This window comes from Anastrepha ludens, chromosome 4, assembly GCF_028408465.1.
Source record: "Anastrepha ludens isolate Willacy chromosome 4, idAnaLude1.1, whole genome shotgun sequence".
NCBI lineage: Eukaryota > Metazoa > Arthropoda > Insecta > Diptera > Tephritidae > Anastrepha > Anastrepha ludens.
This window is the reverse complement of record NC_071500.1, coordinates 93,787,563-93,804,580: the sequence shown is the minus strand read 5'-3', so window position 1 is coordinate 93,804,580 and position 17,018 is coordinate 93,787,563. Positions and strand designations below refer to the sequence as shown.

Genomic DNA, 17,018 nt, shown 5'->3' with positions numbered 1-17,018 from the left:
TCAGCTGTCGTGGAATTATTAATTTAATTTCATTTATTGTCTGCAGTTCTCAACTGTCTCAAGAAGTTTTGTGTAGGTATGGTGAGTATTTGTATACCAACGCTTTATATTTTCCTAAATTCTTTCTAATAATTTGGTAGGTAGGTATTAGGGAAGGCCCTCACTTCTAGGGTAAGACAGCGTTTCAGCCAATTCTTCCTTTGCCTAATACAGCCTTCGTAGCCGATGTTAGTCTACGCCCAAAGCCCAATGTGATCATGAAACATAAAATTATAGAAATCATCTGCCATTTGAACCCGCATGAGCTGACAGATGCCTCATTTTGTAGGCTAATATCAAAACGCACAACCCAAATTTGACCGAATCTCGGCCAAACATCTAAGAAAGGATGTTCATCATTCATTATGCAAGTTTCGATGGCCTAAGAGCTAAACATTGCATAAAAAACATTTTGAGACAACTAAAGCTGAATACAAGACGAAGTTCGGTATATGGATTCCACAGGCATTGGGTTAGGGAATAAGTTCGTAGCATTTTTACCGAAGGCTTTTATTTAAACAAGAAAATGATTATATCAATAAGTTAATCAATTATATGTTCGCCGTTGCTGTTTACAACCTTTTCTCACTTCTCAGCCAATTTGTTGATGCCGTTCCGCCAAAAATCGCTTGGTCTGTTGTCAAAGAAGTTGTTGAGACAGTTCTTAAGGACCTCTTTGTTATCGAACCTAACGCTTATGGTTTGACTGCGAGCAGAAAACATGGTAATTAGTCGGTGCAAGGTCCGGCGTACGGTAGAGGGAATACTGAAGTACCTCCCATTCGAGCTCTTGGAGTGCGGCTTTGACGACTTATGCAACATGGGGCCTGACATTGTCGTGAAGGAGTGTGAGTTTGACAATGTCGATCAGGTCTTTTCAGTCGAATAGCCTCATTCACGCGGTGTAACTGGGTAATGTAGAGCTCCTTGTTCACCGTGGAATTCTTTTCCAGTATTTCCCAGTGCGCCATGCCCTCCCAGTCCCATCAAACACATATCATGATCTTCTTTGGATGAAGATCCGGCTTGACTTCATATTAATGTATAAGCACCATTTTCCATCTCCCCTGACGTTTCGGTACAAAAAGCGCTATTAATGGCCGCGTGCTGCTCGATGTCGGGCGAGATGCTGATAAGTAATTTGAAGGCGACTTTCTTTGTGTTTTTCGTTGAGCTCGTGAGGATCCCAATTTTTCGATAAAACTCAATGAATGAAGGTGATTGAGAATCCTTTTATGATCGCAGTTAATTTTTTCCGCCAATTCGCGACTGATTTGGCGACTGTTCGCCTTCAAAAGTGTTTTGAGACGTTCTTCATCGAATTCAGAAGACCTTCCACTGCGGGATGTGCCATAGACTTGAAAGAGGCCATTTTTGAACTTTACAAACCTTTTCTGTGCTGTAGACTCGCCTCCATACACGTCGCAAATGTTAGGGGCTGCTTGGACAGCTTTTTGACCTCGATGACAAGCGAAAAAAAGTGAAGAGAAGCAGGTGTCGAAAATGTTGATTTTTTCCTCCTGGGTATTCCATTTGTAAGCCTCGAAACTAAGAAAAAATAAAATAAATACAATGAAAAAAGTTACTTCACGGTCTGCATCATTTCTCGTTGAAATGTTGATGGATCTGTAAAAAGTAAAAAAGTTCTTGTTATGGTGCGTCGAGCCGGATTTTTGAATTTTGAAAAATTTGGCAATTTACGGCATTTTAAAAAAAGTAATCGTTTTACGTCATAAATGCCACACTTTAATTATGGTTGTAAAATTTTTTAATAAAAATATCAAAAATCCAGCTCAACGGACTATAGAGAAAACACGTTTGAATATTAAAAAAAAACTGCAACAAAAAATATTAGAAACTAATATATATGAGTTATCATGCAGACCGTGCCGGAAAAAGTACAATAGTTTCCAGAAAAACGAGTTTAAACTTTCATGCCTCAAAGGAAGGACAGCTACCTGAGTGCATCAAACTCTCGTCGGGCAGTTACATTTTCTACCATAACTTTGTAACCATAGGGAATTTTTACAATCGACTTCCATAGAAATACGCCTAAAACTATAAAGAATAATAATCTGTAAAAACACAAATCGGTTTTGTGAAAATTCGGGACGTTAGTAACCCCTTAACCCACGCAAACAGTCTTCCTCAATGTAATAATTTTGGCTACAAAGCAGAAGAAAGTGATTCCGGAGCATTTCCCGTGGGCTGTGCCGGGTCAATTACATTATTTTCTAGTTACCTTAAACTATTGCACACGCACAGAAACTCCACTGCCAACAGGCAGACACCCCCAAAGAATGGGCGTGCAGACACATGACTTCTGCAGAAGCTGTCTAAATGAGGAAAATCTCGCACGTTTTGTGCCACTACCCTCTTTGCTAACAGATATTCACCACTTTAGGTAGACGTTCTTTGCATGAGTTGGAAGATCTCAATACTTTGTAAATCAGGCATCTTCAAAAACCTTTGAAAAATCCGGGTTTGGCCACTAGACGATTAAGGAGTGGGCGTTCCTTTCTTCGACAGCCTGGGGCAGTGCGCCATCGTAAATCCCATCAATCTTCTCCATTGAATCAATAACGCTGGCTGGCTGTAGATATCTGCCTATTGGAGGCCTCATAATGGTATCAAAACGGCGCTTCGGTGCTACTTGAAGAGTGCCAGACTGGCACTTCAACCATTTCACTTCCCTACATACCTACTACACTGGTTTTAGGACAGACAAGGACAAGTGCTCCACGTAGCATCATAATGGACTATGAGCCTGAGTATGTCCCATAGTGAACAAACGCTACTATCTAACTTAACCTTTATTTGGGGTGCTGTGCCTGCAACCCTATGTTTCTATAAGTTATTATGTGCTGCTTGAAACTGAGACCTGTAATAGTGAGAACAAATAATTTTTTCAGCATCCTGCTTTCCATTTTCCTGTTCTTTGGCTTTTCCTGTTCTTGACACTGTAGGTACTTGGTTTCACGCACAAACTAACCTTTTAAAAACAAAAACACTCCCTAAACATAACCCAATGGTACCTTCACATTTACATACCCAAATCGAATGGCACAAGCAAGCAGTGGGTGGGGAACCTTAACCTTCCAGCATAATTCAAAGATTTCACAATAAAGCCCGCATAAATGACATTTACAGACCATAAGCGACAGACGCAGACGCAGACACAGCCATGGACATAGACACAGCTGCTGCCATTTGCACATTTGCCATCCAATCTGCCCACGCAATTGCACTTGTGCCAACTCCTACAAGAATAGTAATAATAACAGCAACAACAACAACAATAGCAACAGCACATAAAACACAATTGCTATGAAGACTTTAAAAAACATTACAATCAGCAAATCGACTTTGCAGCATTCTACCCTGCGGTGTATTTTACTTGCCATGGACGGACGGATGTAAACGTTGCGCACACGCGCTTACAGTTGAATGAAAGAAGTCAACGAGTATCGTTTGGAGGGGGGAAAAGAAATACTTCAAAAATTATTGTACATAAAGCCAGCAAAATGAAAAGAAAATTAAAAGAAAAAAATCGGCAAAACAAAAAATGATTTTTGCAAAAATGTTTTTTCGAGTGGGTTGACGAGTGCTTACTACAACAATTTGGCCTGCGTCCGGTTACGACGCTGCACGCATGCGCGAGGGGGCAGCAAGTAACCAGTCGCCAGTTTTTGAATGAACTTTGCTGTTATATTTGTCTGTGCGTGTGTGTGTGTGCAAGTCAGCGAGTGTGGGTTTCATTCATGCAAAGCCACTCGAAAAAAGTCAATGAAAAAAAACAAATTTTATAGCTGATAAAAAAAATCAGCACATTTTGTAACTGCGTATTGCTTTATGCAAACATACATACATGCATACATACATACACATATACATACATATGTACATATATAAAGCTATTTTTTAATGCAATTCCAATTCTTTTTTTCCTGTGCGCGCATTCGAATCTGCATTAAATTGTGAGGTAATATATTACAAAAACAAATTGTATTAGGGGTTACCAGGTTGTACCCGCAAGTATATGTAGTATATATGTATATACATGCATACCTACTTATGTACAAATAGCAGTCAGTGTGCACCGCTGAAGCAGTTTGGCAGTGGGCTTATAAGATTTTTTTCCAAATAATTTTTTTTCTTTTCAATTTTATTTTCCCACTAAAGAATTGCGTGGGTTGCAGTACATGCACTCTACCAACCGGTTGTCTATGCAACAAACAAAAACCAAAAACAAAAAAAGTGGAAACAAAAAAATTTCATAGCAATTTTGCGGAAAAATATATGCGAAGTCAAAAAGTCTGGCTGCAAAAATTGCCGGTGTTTGTAAAATTTTACTTTTTTGTTTTTTGTGTTTTGTTGAATTGCATTTATCACTTAGTATTCGACTGTAATTTTGCATGAGCTTATGCGCCGCTCATGTATTTATATTAGATTTTTTTCATAGTATGCATTTTAAATTATTTTCCTTTTTTCGTTGCCTAATTTCTGACAATCTTCTATCCTATTACCCAACCTACGCAAAGTGCACACAGTTCATTACACTTATTTTTTTCGTACGCTAGACGACGGGTACTCATTCTCTTTTCGACTTCTAAGGAAGTTGAAATTTGCATTAAAATGCGTTTGTTTGTTTTTATAGAAAAATAAACGTAAAAAATCTATTTCCGCTCAAGGAAAAACACAAATTTTGTTCAGGAAGTGCTACAGTAGAGCGAATTCTTAAATTCAGAGGCAGAGCAAAAAATTTTTTTTTAGTAATAATAAATACAGGATTGGTCATTTAGGACGATCTACGCCGTAAGGTCGAACTCGATTTGTCCGCGTTATGGTAGAATGTTCACATGGTCTCAGTTCACACCTCAGTCTTTCAATAGAGTAATAGCATTCACTTAAGTGAGCGTGCCATTCCAAGTTCGATCCCGCTCAAAAAAAAACTTTCCTTCAAACTGATCATGTCTGGAATGCGAACGGACCGAGCCTTACGGGTTACCGGTAGAACTTTTATTACTAAACTTCTTTAAAAATTACAGTGCAGGTCATGTTTTTTTCGATTATAACTCGAAACTAACTTTAAAAAAATTTTAAAATTTAGTACAAAAAAAATTATTCAAAAACAACATTGGATGATTAATTTTGTGCCACCCCGCAAATACTAATTTAAAAAAATATTCAAAAACAAAAGTGGATGATTAATTTTGCGCCAATAAAAAAATATTCAAAAATAAAATTGGTTGATTAATTTTGCGCCACCACAAAAAAAATAAATAAATTTTAAAGAACAAAATTGGGTGATTAATTATGTGCCACCTTGTACATATGTATGTATATCTTGACAATTTTTCTCCAATAAAAACAATTTTTTAAAAACAAAATAGGACGATTAATTTTGCGGCACCTCGCAAATACTAAATTTAAAAAAATATTCAAAAACAAAATTGGATGATTCATTTAGCACCAAAACAATTATTCAAAAACAAAATGGGGTCATAAATTTTGCGCCATTTCGCAAATACTAAATTGAAAAAAATAAATTTTAAAAAACAAAATTGGGTGATTAATTATGCGCCACCTTGTACATATGTATATCTGGACAATTTTCCTCCGATAAAAAACAATTTTTAAAAAACAAAATTGTCTGATTAATTTTGCGCCACCTCGCAAATATTAAATTTAAAACAATATTCAAAAACAAAATTGGATGATAAATTTTGCACCAAAACAATTATTCAAAAACAAAATTGGATGATTAATTTTGCGCCACCGCGCAAATATTAAATAAAAAAAATATTCGAAAACAAAATGGGATCATAAATTTTCGCCATTTCGTAAATACTAAATTAAAAAAAAATATTCAAAAACTAAATTGGATGATTAATTATGCGCCACCTTGTACATATATCTTGACAATTTTTCTGGTTAGTTTCGAGTTATAATCGAAAAAAACACTACCGGTGCTGTAATTCTTAAAGAAGATTAGTAATAAAAGAAATTTACAAAATGGGATTAATTTTGTGCCACCTTGTACACATATCTAAGTAAAAAAAAATGCTTTTGAGTGATGTAAATCTTTATTTTGACCTTTTCACGCTCCATTGCTTGTCTGCTTGTATACATACTTACTGACTTACTTAATTTGCTGTAACAACCCGTTGCCGAGTTACAGCCTGCCGAACAATGTCTTGTCAGGTGTCACTGTTTTTCACGCACCTTTTCTAGTTTCTTAAGTCAAGAGAAGTCAGATCATCTTCAATTTGGTCCTTCCACCGGACACGAAGACGTCCTCTTCGCTGGCGACCGCCTATTACCGTCTCAGACACCTTCTTTGCCGGAGCTTCTTCTTCTGTTTCTTCCATACGGACGATATGACCAAGGCTCCTTAGTCGCTGCAGGGTGACTTTGCCTATGTCAATATCTCCGTAAAGCTCGTGGTTCATTTGTCATATAGGCGAGCAGTGCCAAAAATCTTGCGAAGTACTTTCCTCTCGAAAACTCCAAAAGCAGCTGCATCTGATTGTTTGACTGTCCAGGCTTCAGCGCCATAGAGAAGCACCGGGACGATGAGCGTCTTGTAGAGTGTTGTTTTCGTTCGTCGAGAGGTCGCACTTAGCCCAAATTAGCACCTGTTGGCAAGAGTTATACTGCAAAAATTTGAAGTCTTCGGATGGTGTGATACATTTTGCGCCACCTTGGATTTACACTCCTTCATAACACATTTTTCCCATATTAGTATTTAAATATTCATATGTGACATATTTTATCTTTTTTAACTTATCTAATATTTGTTTTCTTTTTATACTTCCAGATCTCCAATCCATTCGCCGCTTATTGGAGCACGACAGCAGCGGTACGATATGCCCCAGTTGTCGCATCTCTTTCGACAAGGGCAAACGCCGGAAATTGATCGACACCTGTGGACATGAGCGTTGCTATTCCTGTATGTTTCGTAACGATCAGTGTCCCATGTGTATGAATAGCAATAGTTCGTTGAAAGGTAATTAAGACAAAGAACCTCTTAACTAGATATGTATGCACTTACAAAATCAGGGATTTTATGTACTACTTATACATATGTAAATTGCTGGGATGCTAAACCGGAATGACCATGTAATAACACTTTCTATTAATTGAAAAATTAAGCCTCAATTGAGGACCGAAGACTAACAAGCGTGGCTTAATTTTTATTATTGAAACCATTAAATATTGTAGACCAACTTTAGATTTTACTACAGCCTTTAAAATAAAGCTTACTACTAATTGATCATTGGGAAACGGTAGAGGTTGCAGAGCGATTCCATGTCAAGTGATCCAAGCATTCTGGAAATTATCATCGATTTTTCTGAAAATTAGTTTATTTGTAGACTTGAATGCAGGATCCGGTACTCGAAGTGTAACCAACTTCAGACCGCTCTGTTAGTTTGCCGAGAACAATAGTGTGATTGCATTATATTTGGCTGGAAAATCACAACCTGCGATTGTTCGTGAGCTCGCACCATTACTCCTTGAAATGAGACTGGAAGCATCGCGAAACGTCATGGAGGTGGTCATCAAAAGACTGCAACATCACGTGAAATGGTTCAAAATATGAAGAAGCGACTTGAACGAAATCCCCGACGAAGTGGCAATCAAATGGCGAAAGAACTGAAAATATCTGACCGTAGAATCCGCAGCATACTGAAAAATGATCTCAAAGTCAAGTCCTACAAGATCCAAAATGCGCACACCAAAGCAGCAACAAGTCAGACTTTGGAGAGCGAAGGAGTTGCTTCACCACCAGGAGGCAGCACCCGCCACAGGTATTATCGGGTATTCTGGAGGTTGCTTTGAATCCGTGGCATTTAGGTGGCATTCCATGGACGTTTCAACAGGACTCGGCACCGTCTCACAAAGCTCCAGTGTACCAAGAATGGCTAAAAACCAACGTTCCGAACTTTATAACGTTCACACAACAGCTCTCAAGTTCACAAGACGCGAGTTTGATGGATTTGTCTCCTTGGGTCGTTTCGAAGAGGAAGGTCCGAACTAAAAGATTCATCAGTCTCAAGGCGCTGAAAAAATCCATTGTCCGCGAGTGGGCCAAAATACCTGCAAGTCACTTTCGGGCATCTGCGACTTGTTTCTGGACCATCTCAAGGCCATAGTCAAGACAAAATGTGGTCATATCGAGCAAAAGTTGATTCTTAATTTTGTATCATTTTCACACATTTATTTACTGTGAATTGAATAAAAGTAATTTTCCTAAATAAATCTATGGTATTTTTAATTGGTTACACTTTGAGTGCCGTATATATAGTATATCACTTTTTGGAGCGTAGCAAGTCACGAGGGACGAATCGCATTTTTTTTTTTTCATCTCATCGGCGGCACCAAGATGGATTGTGTGCTTGGGGTTATGCTTTTTTCTCACTCCCTAGAAGTAAAATGCTACTTCCATCTGCCTGATCCCACGAGTGTTTTAAAGGCTTTGTCATCAACGAAACCGCAGCTTTTAGCGGATTTGTTGGTGATAAAAAAAACTATCAAAGGTGGAGTAAATTGCTTGAAAAGTACCGCCTGTGCTATTAGTTCATTAATGCAAATTAAGATTTACAAACAGCCGTACCCACACATCCAACTATATTTAATACAATCGTTCAATAATTTGTAATTTCTTACTGTTTATTGTGTAAACTCAGCCTACTTTTAATTCTTTGTTTCTGTGCACACGCTTTAAATTTCCTACAACAACGATTGGATCGATTGATTTCTCATTGTATTTCATTGGTGTTTAACACTTGATTGTATTTAGCTTTTTCATCTTAATTGAAGCTTGTTATTGCTTTCTTTTCTTTCTCTTTTTTATGTACCCCATTAAGATTTACAACTATTTTATGCAATAGGCGAACCGCACAAGTACAAGTTTATGGCAAACGGAAATCGTTTGGCAGTGGTAAAAACCCTAAATTAGTTGAGATGGTCATAAAATGTCAACAACACCTTTCTCTTGTGCGGTTGTAAAAGTTGTAGAAGCCATGGCTAACTAAGTAAAATATCATAAAAAAATCTGCATTTGTAAAATTTAGTTTGGATATTTCCTTACCGAAACCGCATCGTCCCAGTGGCAATGCAATTTTTTAATTTTATTGATCATTAGACAATTTAATTTATTTAGTGGCCCCGTGTATGTTGTTTTCGCAAAAGCTAGAAGCAAATACTTTTCTGCCATTAAATGAAGGCGTCACATTTTAGCCAAAAATTAATGCATATCCAATGAAAGCAGAAATACAAATGAAATGTGTTCCTTCTTTTATTGCTTTCAATTTATTGCCGAAAATTATTTTTGCTTATTAATACTGGATTGCCTGGGAGCCTGAAATTTTGAAGATCTGGAGAATATCTCGAAAATAGATCCTCCATCACTGCTTAGATTTGCTAAAAGCGTTGACATCCTACGAGATGTCTACTTCAAATTTGAATAGAGGGCAGTCTCTATCTGGTATCGCTTGGGACTAAAAGTCGTGGCTTAATGCCAGCCGGGCTAACCTAACCTAACCTATTGGTAGTGGAAGAAATCTCATCAATAGAACTCAATAAAAACCAGCTTAGTAGTCTGCCTTAACCGAGTTCAATGTCCACTGTGGGTATAAGGCATTAAATGATAATAAAAAGCAGCCATCCGCCATACCATTTTCGGTCATGAAAGATTTTCTATTGAAAATCATATGTCATTTGAAAACTACGTAAAACTGAAGCTCCTGCCATTCGTGGTAAAACATCAAACTTCTCACTACGGGTTTTATTGATTCGCGAATAATTCAGACCCCTACGACTAACATCGGCTGAGCCATTCGTGAGATAGAGCCAGAATTTGTCAACATAGAACTGAGAGAGAACGCCAATAACAGGTTGGTATAGTGCAGAGACAACTGAGGCAATCATTTGAATGAAATTATACTCACTTTATCCACGGGCTAATACCACTCTCTGCATTGCTTTACAACCTTGATGGCAGTACTCGGATTACCAAACCCCGAGCTTTTATTGTTGCCTACCTACCCGGCGGCCGCCGGAGCCGAATGGGTTAGTGCGTACCTACCATTCTGATGACGACCCCTGCAAACGAACTGATGATTATGATTTTAGGACATGCACTTGAAATGTCCGTTTCCTTAATGGGGAGAGTGCCTCTGCTCGGCTGATTAATGTCCTCGTAAGAGCAAAGGCTGACATCACCATCGCCATTCAAGAGATGCGATGGACGGGGCAAGGCAAGAAGAGCATTGGACCTTGCGATATCTACTACAGCTTTCATGTAAAATAGCGCAAATTCGGTGTTGGACTTGTTCTGGGAGAGAGACTTCGTCGCCAAGTACTTTCGTTCACTCCGATGGATGAGCGTCTCACAGTAATCCGCATCAAAGCGATTATGCACCCACGCCCCGACGGAAGAGAAGGGCGATGCGACCAAAGATCCCTTCTATGACCGTCTAGAACGTTCCTATGAGCTATGAGAAGGGAATTTTGGTCCCACAGTTGGAAAATTCAGCCTGCACAACGTAACATCCGGTAACGGGCAAAGGCCGATCGACTTCGCCGGGGCTCGAAACATGGTAGTCTGCATCATCAAACTCCGCTTAGAAAAATACATCAAGCTACTTGGCTGTCTCCTAAACGAAAAACGCGAAACCAGATGGATCATGTTGTGATAGATGGAGGACACGCTTCTAGTGTTTTAAATGTATCGACTCGCATCATTATCTTGTTGCAGCCAAAATACGGACAGGTTCGAGTCTCCGTGAAACATCAAAATCAAAAAAAAATGTATAAAAATAATAGCGGTCACCCTGCGGGAGGCAATGGCAATCCTCCGAGTGAGTTTCTGCTATGAAAAAAGCTCCTCAAAAACGCATCTGCTGTTCGGAGGCCTCGTAAATCTGAAGGTCTCTCCATTTGTGAAAAACATTAAGACGCTCACCACAAATATGAGGAGGAGCTCGGCCTTACATCCAAAAGAGGGTGCCAGCACCAATTATATACTTATCTTGAACCTGTTCTCTATTTTATCACGATTTTCAAATCTAAAAACAAAACTCATTAGAACACCCATTAAACTGACCATACCTTTTCAGCCGCACCCACCTAATCAAAGCAATTCAAATCGACTGCTCGAAACTCATAATAATAATGTAATTATTGGATCGCTGCACCAACACTAATCGATACAATGCAATGCCCAGTATTACGAGGAGTATTAAGAGTAATAAGCTAAGCTAAATTACTACAAACGAGCAACAATAACAACGATCACTTTACCAATCAGTCGTTCATTACAATAGACAGTGATTAGTAGCGTAGAATTCGTGAACGTTTAGTGTCATTAAAAATCGCTTTTTTGTACAATTTTATAAGGCTTGTTAAGCGTTGAAGGAACGCAGCGCCGCAGAACAATAAACCCAACTTCCACCATTTACCCGAGTAGTTAGTAAAGTATTGCAACAAAACAAAAAACAAAAAATAACTAAAGCTTGCGAATCGGAGAATTGTAAGAGGTAGGGGAGTGAAGTGGTATTACCTACACTTATGCCATATACACATAAATATCCCCGTACAAGCACATATATACATATTTATGTAGTTGGTATAAGTGGCCAAAGAGCTGTTTGAAAAGAGGTTAAGAGCAACCAACGGTTTAGACTCGCGGCGATCACACTCAGTCAGTCATTCACTCACGCCAACTGACTACAGACAGCTTCTGCAGTTGCAGTTCTAAGTAACTACACGCATACATACATATTTCTGCTATATTAGAGCGCAGATAAATAGAAAAAAGACACGCAAATATTTGCTAAGTATGAATGGTTGTATGCGCGTGTGTATGTATGTGTGCCGCTGGCTGCCGATCGTTTGAATTGCAGATCGTTTGCACAATTGATCGTTTGGTTTGTTATTCGCTGTTGGCCATTTGCTTTTAACTTGCAACTTTTTTTCGTTTCATTGGCCCTATTATGCCAATCGCTAGCCGGGTGATGGTGTGTGCACCGTCGCGCTGCCTGTAGTGCAAATTGTTGCAGCTGCGTGCTGTGTTGTACTCGTAACAATTTGAAATCGATCTCCTTCACTCTCGATCGTTTCACAGATGCAGCGGCAATTCATTGCGAATGCAAATTTTTTCGATTTTAGTGTAGTTGTTTTTATGTTTATTTTTCAAGCGGGAGTCAGCCATCAACCGATGTTCAGTAGATATTTTTTATTGTATTTCCATGTCGTAAATTTGCATAAACACGGTGCGATTTATCAGTTGGCATTGTTGCTTCTATTTTTTATTTGCTATTTTTTTTGTTATTTTTTTATTGCTTTTATATTGCAATTCTTGTTGCCATTTATTTGTTTAACTCTTGCACCACAACGTCTATGGCACCGCTTTCAATCCATAACTAGAATACCACCTTCAATTCACTGTCCGAGGGTTTTCCAAGAAAGATAAGTAAATTTTTCGATAGTACTGAAAAGTATTTTCAAAATCAAAATAATGTAATTTTGTAGCAGAAAAGTTCTAGTACATTAAATAAATTGCTGGTATAAAAAAGGAAAATTGGAAAAAAAATTTGCGTACGACTTCTAATTTAGGCTTTCGCCGCGTTAAAATAAAATAATAATAATAATTCATCATTAAAAATTGCATCATATTATATATAGGTTGGGGTAAAAGTTCGTAGCGTTTTATATATATATATATTAGGGCGGGTCGATTTAAAACTCGCTCATTGCTCTGTGAAAATCGTATTCTAAGGATCAAAATAAGAAACTTTGCCGAAGGAACCATAACTCTAAAACGAATTCTTATGTCCCCCAATTTGGGTCGAACGAAAAATCCCACTTTGACCCATTTAGAGTGCTCCAATCGAGTCCAAATGTATGACCGACCTCCACTAACTTTGGACGGCCGATCCACCCATGCCAGTGGCACACCCTCTGGAACTCCCCTGGGGGGTTCCCCATACAATCATTTCAAAATATCACCATTTTTGGCCTTTACATGAGAAAAGAAATTAAAAAGTTCGACCCAAATTAGGGGACATCAGAATTCGTTTTAGAGGTATGGTTCCTTCGGCAAAGCTTCTTATTTTCATCCCTAGAATATGATTTTCACAGAGCAATGGGCGATTTTTTTGCCTCCCCACAAATCGACCCGGTCTAATATATATATATATATATATATATATATATGTATATAATTGGCGCGTACACCCTTTTTAGGTGTTTGCCAAGCTCCTCCTCCTATTTGTGGCGTGCATCTTGATATTATTCCGTAAATGGAGGGACCTACAGTTTCAAGCCGACTCCGAACGGCAGATATTTTTTATGAAGAGCTTTTTCATGGCAGAAATACATTCGGAGGTTTTTCATTGCCTGACGAGGGTGGCGACCGCTATTAGCAAAACTTTTTCTCCATTTTGGTCTTTCACCGGGATTCCAACCTACGTTCTCTCTGAATTCCGAGTGGTGGTCACACACCAACACATTCGGCTACGGCGGCCGCGTAGCGTTTCGTTGCGTTTTACCGAAGACTTTTATTTAAACGAAAAACAATAAGTATATCAAAAAGTTAATCTGTTCGCCGTTGCTGTTTACAACCGCTTTCCCACTTCTTGACAAATTTGTTGATGCCCTTCCGCCAAAAATAGCCTGGTGTAGTGTCAAAGAAGTTGTTAAGCCTTTTTGTTATCGAAGGCAACGCCCTTCATATTGTCTGACAGGGGGCGGAAAAGATGGTTATCGATCGGTCGGTGCAAGGTTCGGAGCTTACGGCAGATGCTGAAGGACCTCCCATTCGAGCTCTTGGAGTGCGGCTTTGACGACTTGCAACATAAGACTTGGCGTTGTCGTGAAGGAGTATGGTTGACCGTGTCGATCAGGCCTTTTCAGTCGAATAGCCTCATTCACGCGGTGTAGCTCGGCATTGTAGAGCTCCTTGTTCACCGTGGCATACTTTTCGAGCATTTCCCAGTGCACCATGCCCTCCCTGACGCACCAAACACATATCATGATCTTCTTTGGATGAAGATCCGGTTTGATTCTCGGCTTTGGCGTATCTCCTGGAGCCACCCACTCAATATTCCTTGCTTCATATTGATGTATAGGCACCGTTTCTCATCTCCCGTGATGTTTCGGTACAAAATGCGCTGTTTATGACCGCCTGTTGCTCGATGGAGGGCGAGATGCTGAGAAGTAATTTGAAGGCGACTTTCTTTGTTATTTTCGTTGAGTTCGTGAGGCACCCAGGCTTCCAATTATTCGATAAAACCTATTGAATGAAGGTGAGTGAGAATCGTTTTATGATCGCATATTTCATTCACTCATTTTTTCGACTAATTCACAACTGGTTTGGCGTCCGTTCGCCTTCAAGTGATTTGACACATTCTTCATCGAATCCAGAAGACCTTCCGCAGCGGGTCGTGTCATCGACGTCAAAGTTGGCAAACCATTTCCGTGCTATAGAATCGCCTAGGACACCTTCTCCATACACGTCGCAAATATCCCGGGCGGCTTCGGCAGCTTTTTGACCTCGATGAAATGCAAAGAAGAGCAGGTGTTGAAAATGTTGATTTTTTTCTCCTGGGTATTCATTTCTAAGCCTCAGAACTAATAAAAAAAGAAATAACTCATAAATAGAATCAACATGGATTTGTAGAGCAGAAAGAGTTCTATCGAATGAATACTTACCCTTTGCCAAACAGCAAACATCAACAAGAACTTGTGTATTAACCGGTTATTGTCTAATAGGTAACCATGCCAGAAGGCTGGGCGTTCCATACTAAGATTATTATTGTGGCTGCTGTAATACAGAAGCGGAGGAAACTAATAGACACCTCTCTCTGAGTGTGAAGGATTATCTAGAAGAAGACTTTACACGCATGGTAGTGCATTTTTTAAAGATTGTACCAAACCAAAAATCACAAACAAACTCATTTTACTTGTTTATGAATAGATTTCTCGCATTTGCCTAGCTTTTATGTTTTTTATTTGAATTTTTGCACTTTAATCTATTTTTCTAATTTTTTACTATTTTTTAATTTTTTTCTCTCTTTCGCACCGCACAATCACACCGCGCGTGCACAGATGTTGATTGCAATAGCAATGCTCAAGGCTATGACACGGGCATCGGTGGTTCGACATCGACAATTGTCAGCCCTCTGGGCTCGCCGCAGCCACAACTGAGATCGCAAGTGCAACAGCAACACCATCATCAACAACAACAGTTGCTGCAGCTACAACAGCAACAGCAACAACGTTCAAATGCTGCCGCATTGGCGCGTTACATGCAGGTGAGTCCAGACTACAATTACGTCATACACACACATACTCGTATACATACACATGCACCATGAACAATATTTAAATATGCGCTCGTACTTCGATTACATCCTAACCTCCCAAAACCACTCGACATAGCATTTGGAGTGTCCGCTTCAAATGTTTGTTGTGCGCTGGTGTTAAGTGTTTACCTCATTTGGTCTGTGATCGAGTACCGACAAAATAATTGAGGTAGTATATCCACCGTCAAGTGAGTGCCAAGTGAGTGCCAAGTGACTTTATTTTTTATTGACTACGACTGGCGTTTGTGAGTATGGATGGAGTTAGAGCGCGCCGTCCCCCCGCCCGCATGGCATGTGTGTGCAATTCAATCTGCTGTTATTTGCATTTCTTTGTTCGTGATTGGTGGCCATTCAGCCAGTCAGCCAGTCAATCACGTCATTTTTATTTTTATTTTTGTTTCTTTTTTCTTTTTTCGTTTTTTGTTTGTTTTTTCTTTTGCTATCATAAGCATCTTACATTGAAAACTCTTCGATTACTCACACAAATGTTTGATCGGCAATTCGATCTCACATTCGATCTTTGATCTTCCCTCGTTGTTTGTTGGCTTGTGCACTTCTGTAGTACTTTTATTTTTCACTTTTCACTGCCACTTGATTGGCATGGGATTTGTATGTTTTCTACTTCGGTTATTCGCTTTTCTCCCTGTTTATAACGCGGCTTGGCTTTTACTCATAAGTATTTGTTATTTCTTCAAGTTTAACTTTCTTCACTTTGTCAAGCTTTTTTCTTTTTATTTTATTTTATTTCTACCACCCGTACACTTCAATGGTTTCTTGCCATATTCTAGGCTTCCTTATTCCTCTGTCACATTAGCTCAGTTTTAAAGCGGCATAAGCTTGTCTTATTTATGTTCACGAAAACGTTTGCTTCTCGTTTTCTGTCTTAATATTTGTTACCCGCTTGTGGTGTAGTATTTTGTTCTTTTTGCTTTGTAAAATTAGTTAAATGTCAAATTGATATTTTAATACCAGGCGCGTAACATGAGACGTACATTTTTTATTCACCTGATCAGTGAATTGAAAATGACACGAAATAAGTAAAACTAAAAGGGTGAGGCAGCGTACCCAGATCTTTCAAAGCTCCAAAGCTACAATACTTTAATATTTACGATTTACGCAGCTTTCATTCGTTGGAAATTAGTGAACCTCATAGTAATCTCGGTGTATGTTGTATAAATTAGATATAAATAAAAAAATATAAAATTAATAAAAAAATAAAAAATAAATAAAAAATGAAAAATGAAAAATAATTATAATAATACGCAACGGAAGCAAATTTGTTCCATATTTCAAAATTTGTGGACGCCAGCGCGCAATGCTCTCGTCATGCAACTTATTCGGTGCAGCAAGAAAGTCGCAACTGAACTGTAAAAAGAATTCAAAGCCCAGCATGTGTTGATACCAAGGATTATAGATTACTAGGTTTGGCCACGTCGTCGGGGACTCGGCAGCGGAATTCTGCTCGCTCAATTCACGCGTATTCACACACTCGTCTAACCAGTCTAACACATGAGCGAAGACTGTGTTAATTTTTTTTCCTTAATCACTAACACAATTTCAGTTTTTTCGTAAACAAAGCGCAGTCAGAATCAAATCACAGCTGCATCT

At 38.8% G+C, this 17,018-nt stretch overlaps 1 protein-coding gene across 1 annotated transcript in view; it reads left to right on the top strand.

Annotated features, from left to right (window-relative positions):
- Positions 1-17,018, top strand: part of LOC128861916 (protein TANC2) — a 93,564-nt gene that overhangs the window by 13,839 nt on the left and 62,707 nt on the right. Inside the window, exons 2-3 of the mRNA XM_054100293.1 lie at positions 6,860-7,048; positions 15,154-15,359. Of these exons, the coding sequence (XP_053956268.1) occupies positions 6,860-7,048; positions 15,154-15,359 (395 nt within the window). The remainder of the gene's footprint in view (positions 1-6,859; positions 7,049-15,153; positions 15,360-17,018) is intronic.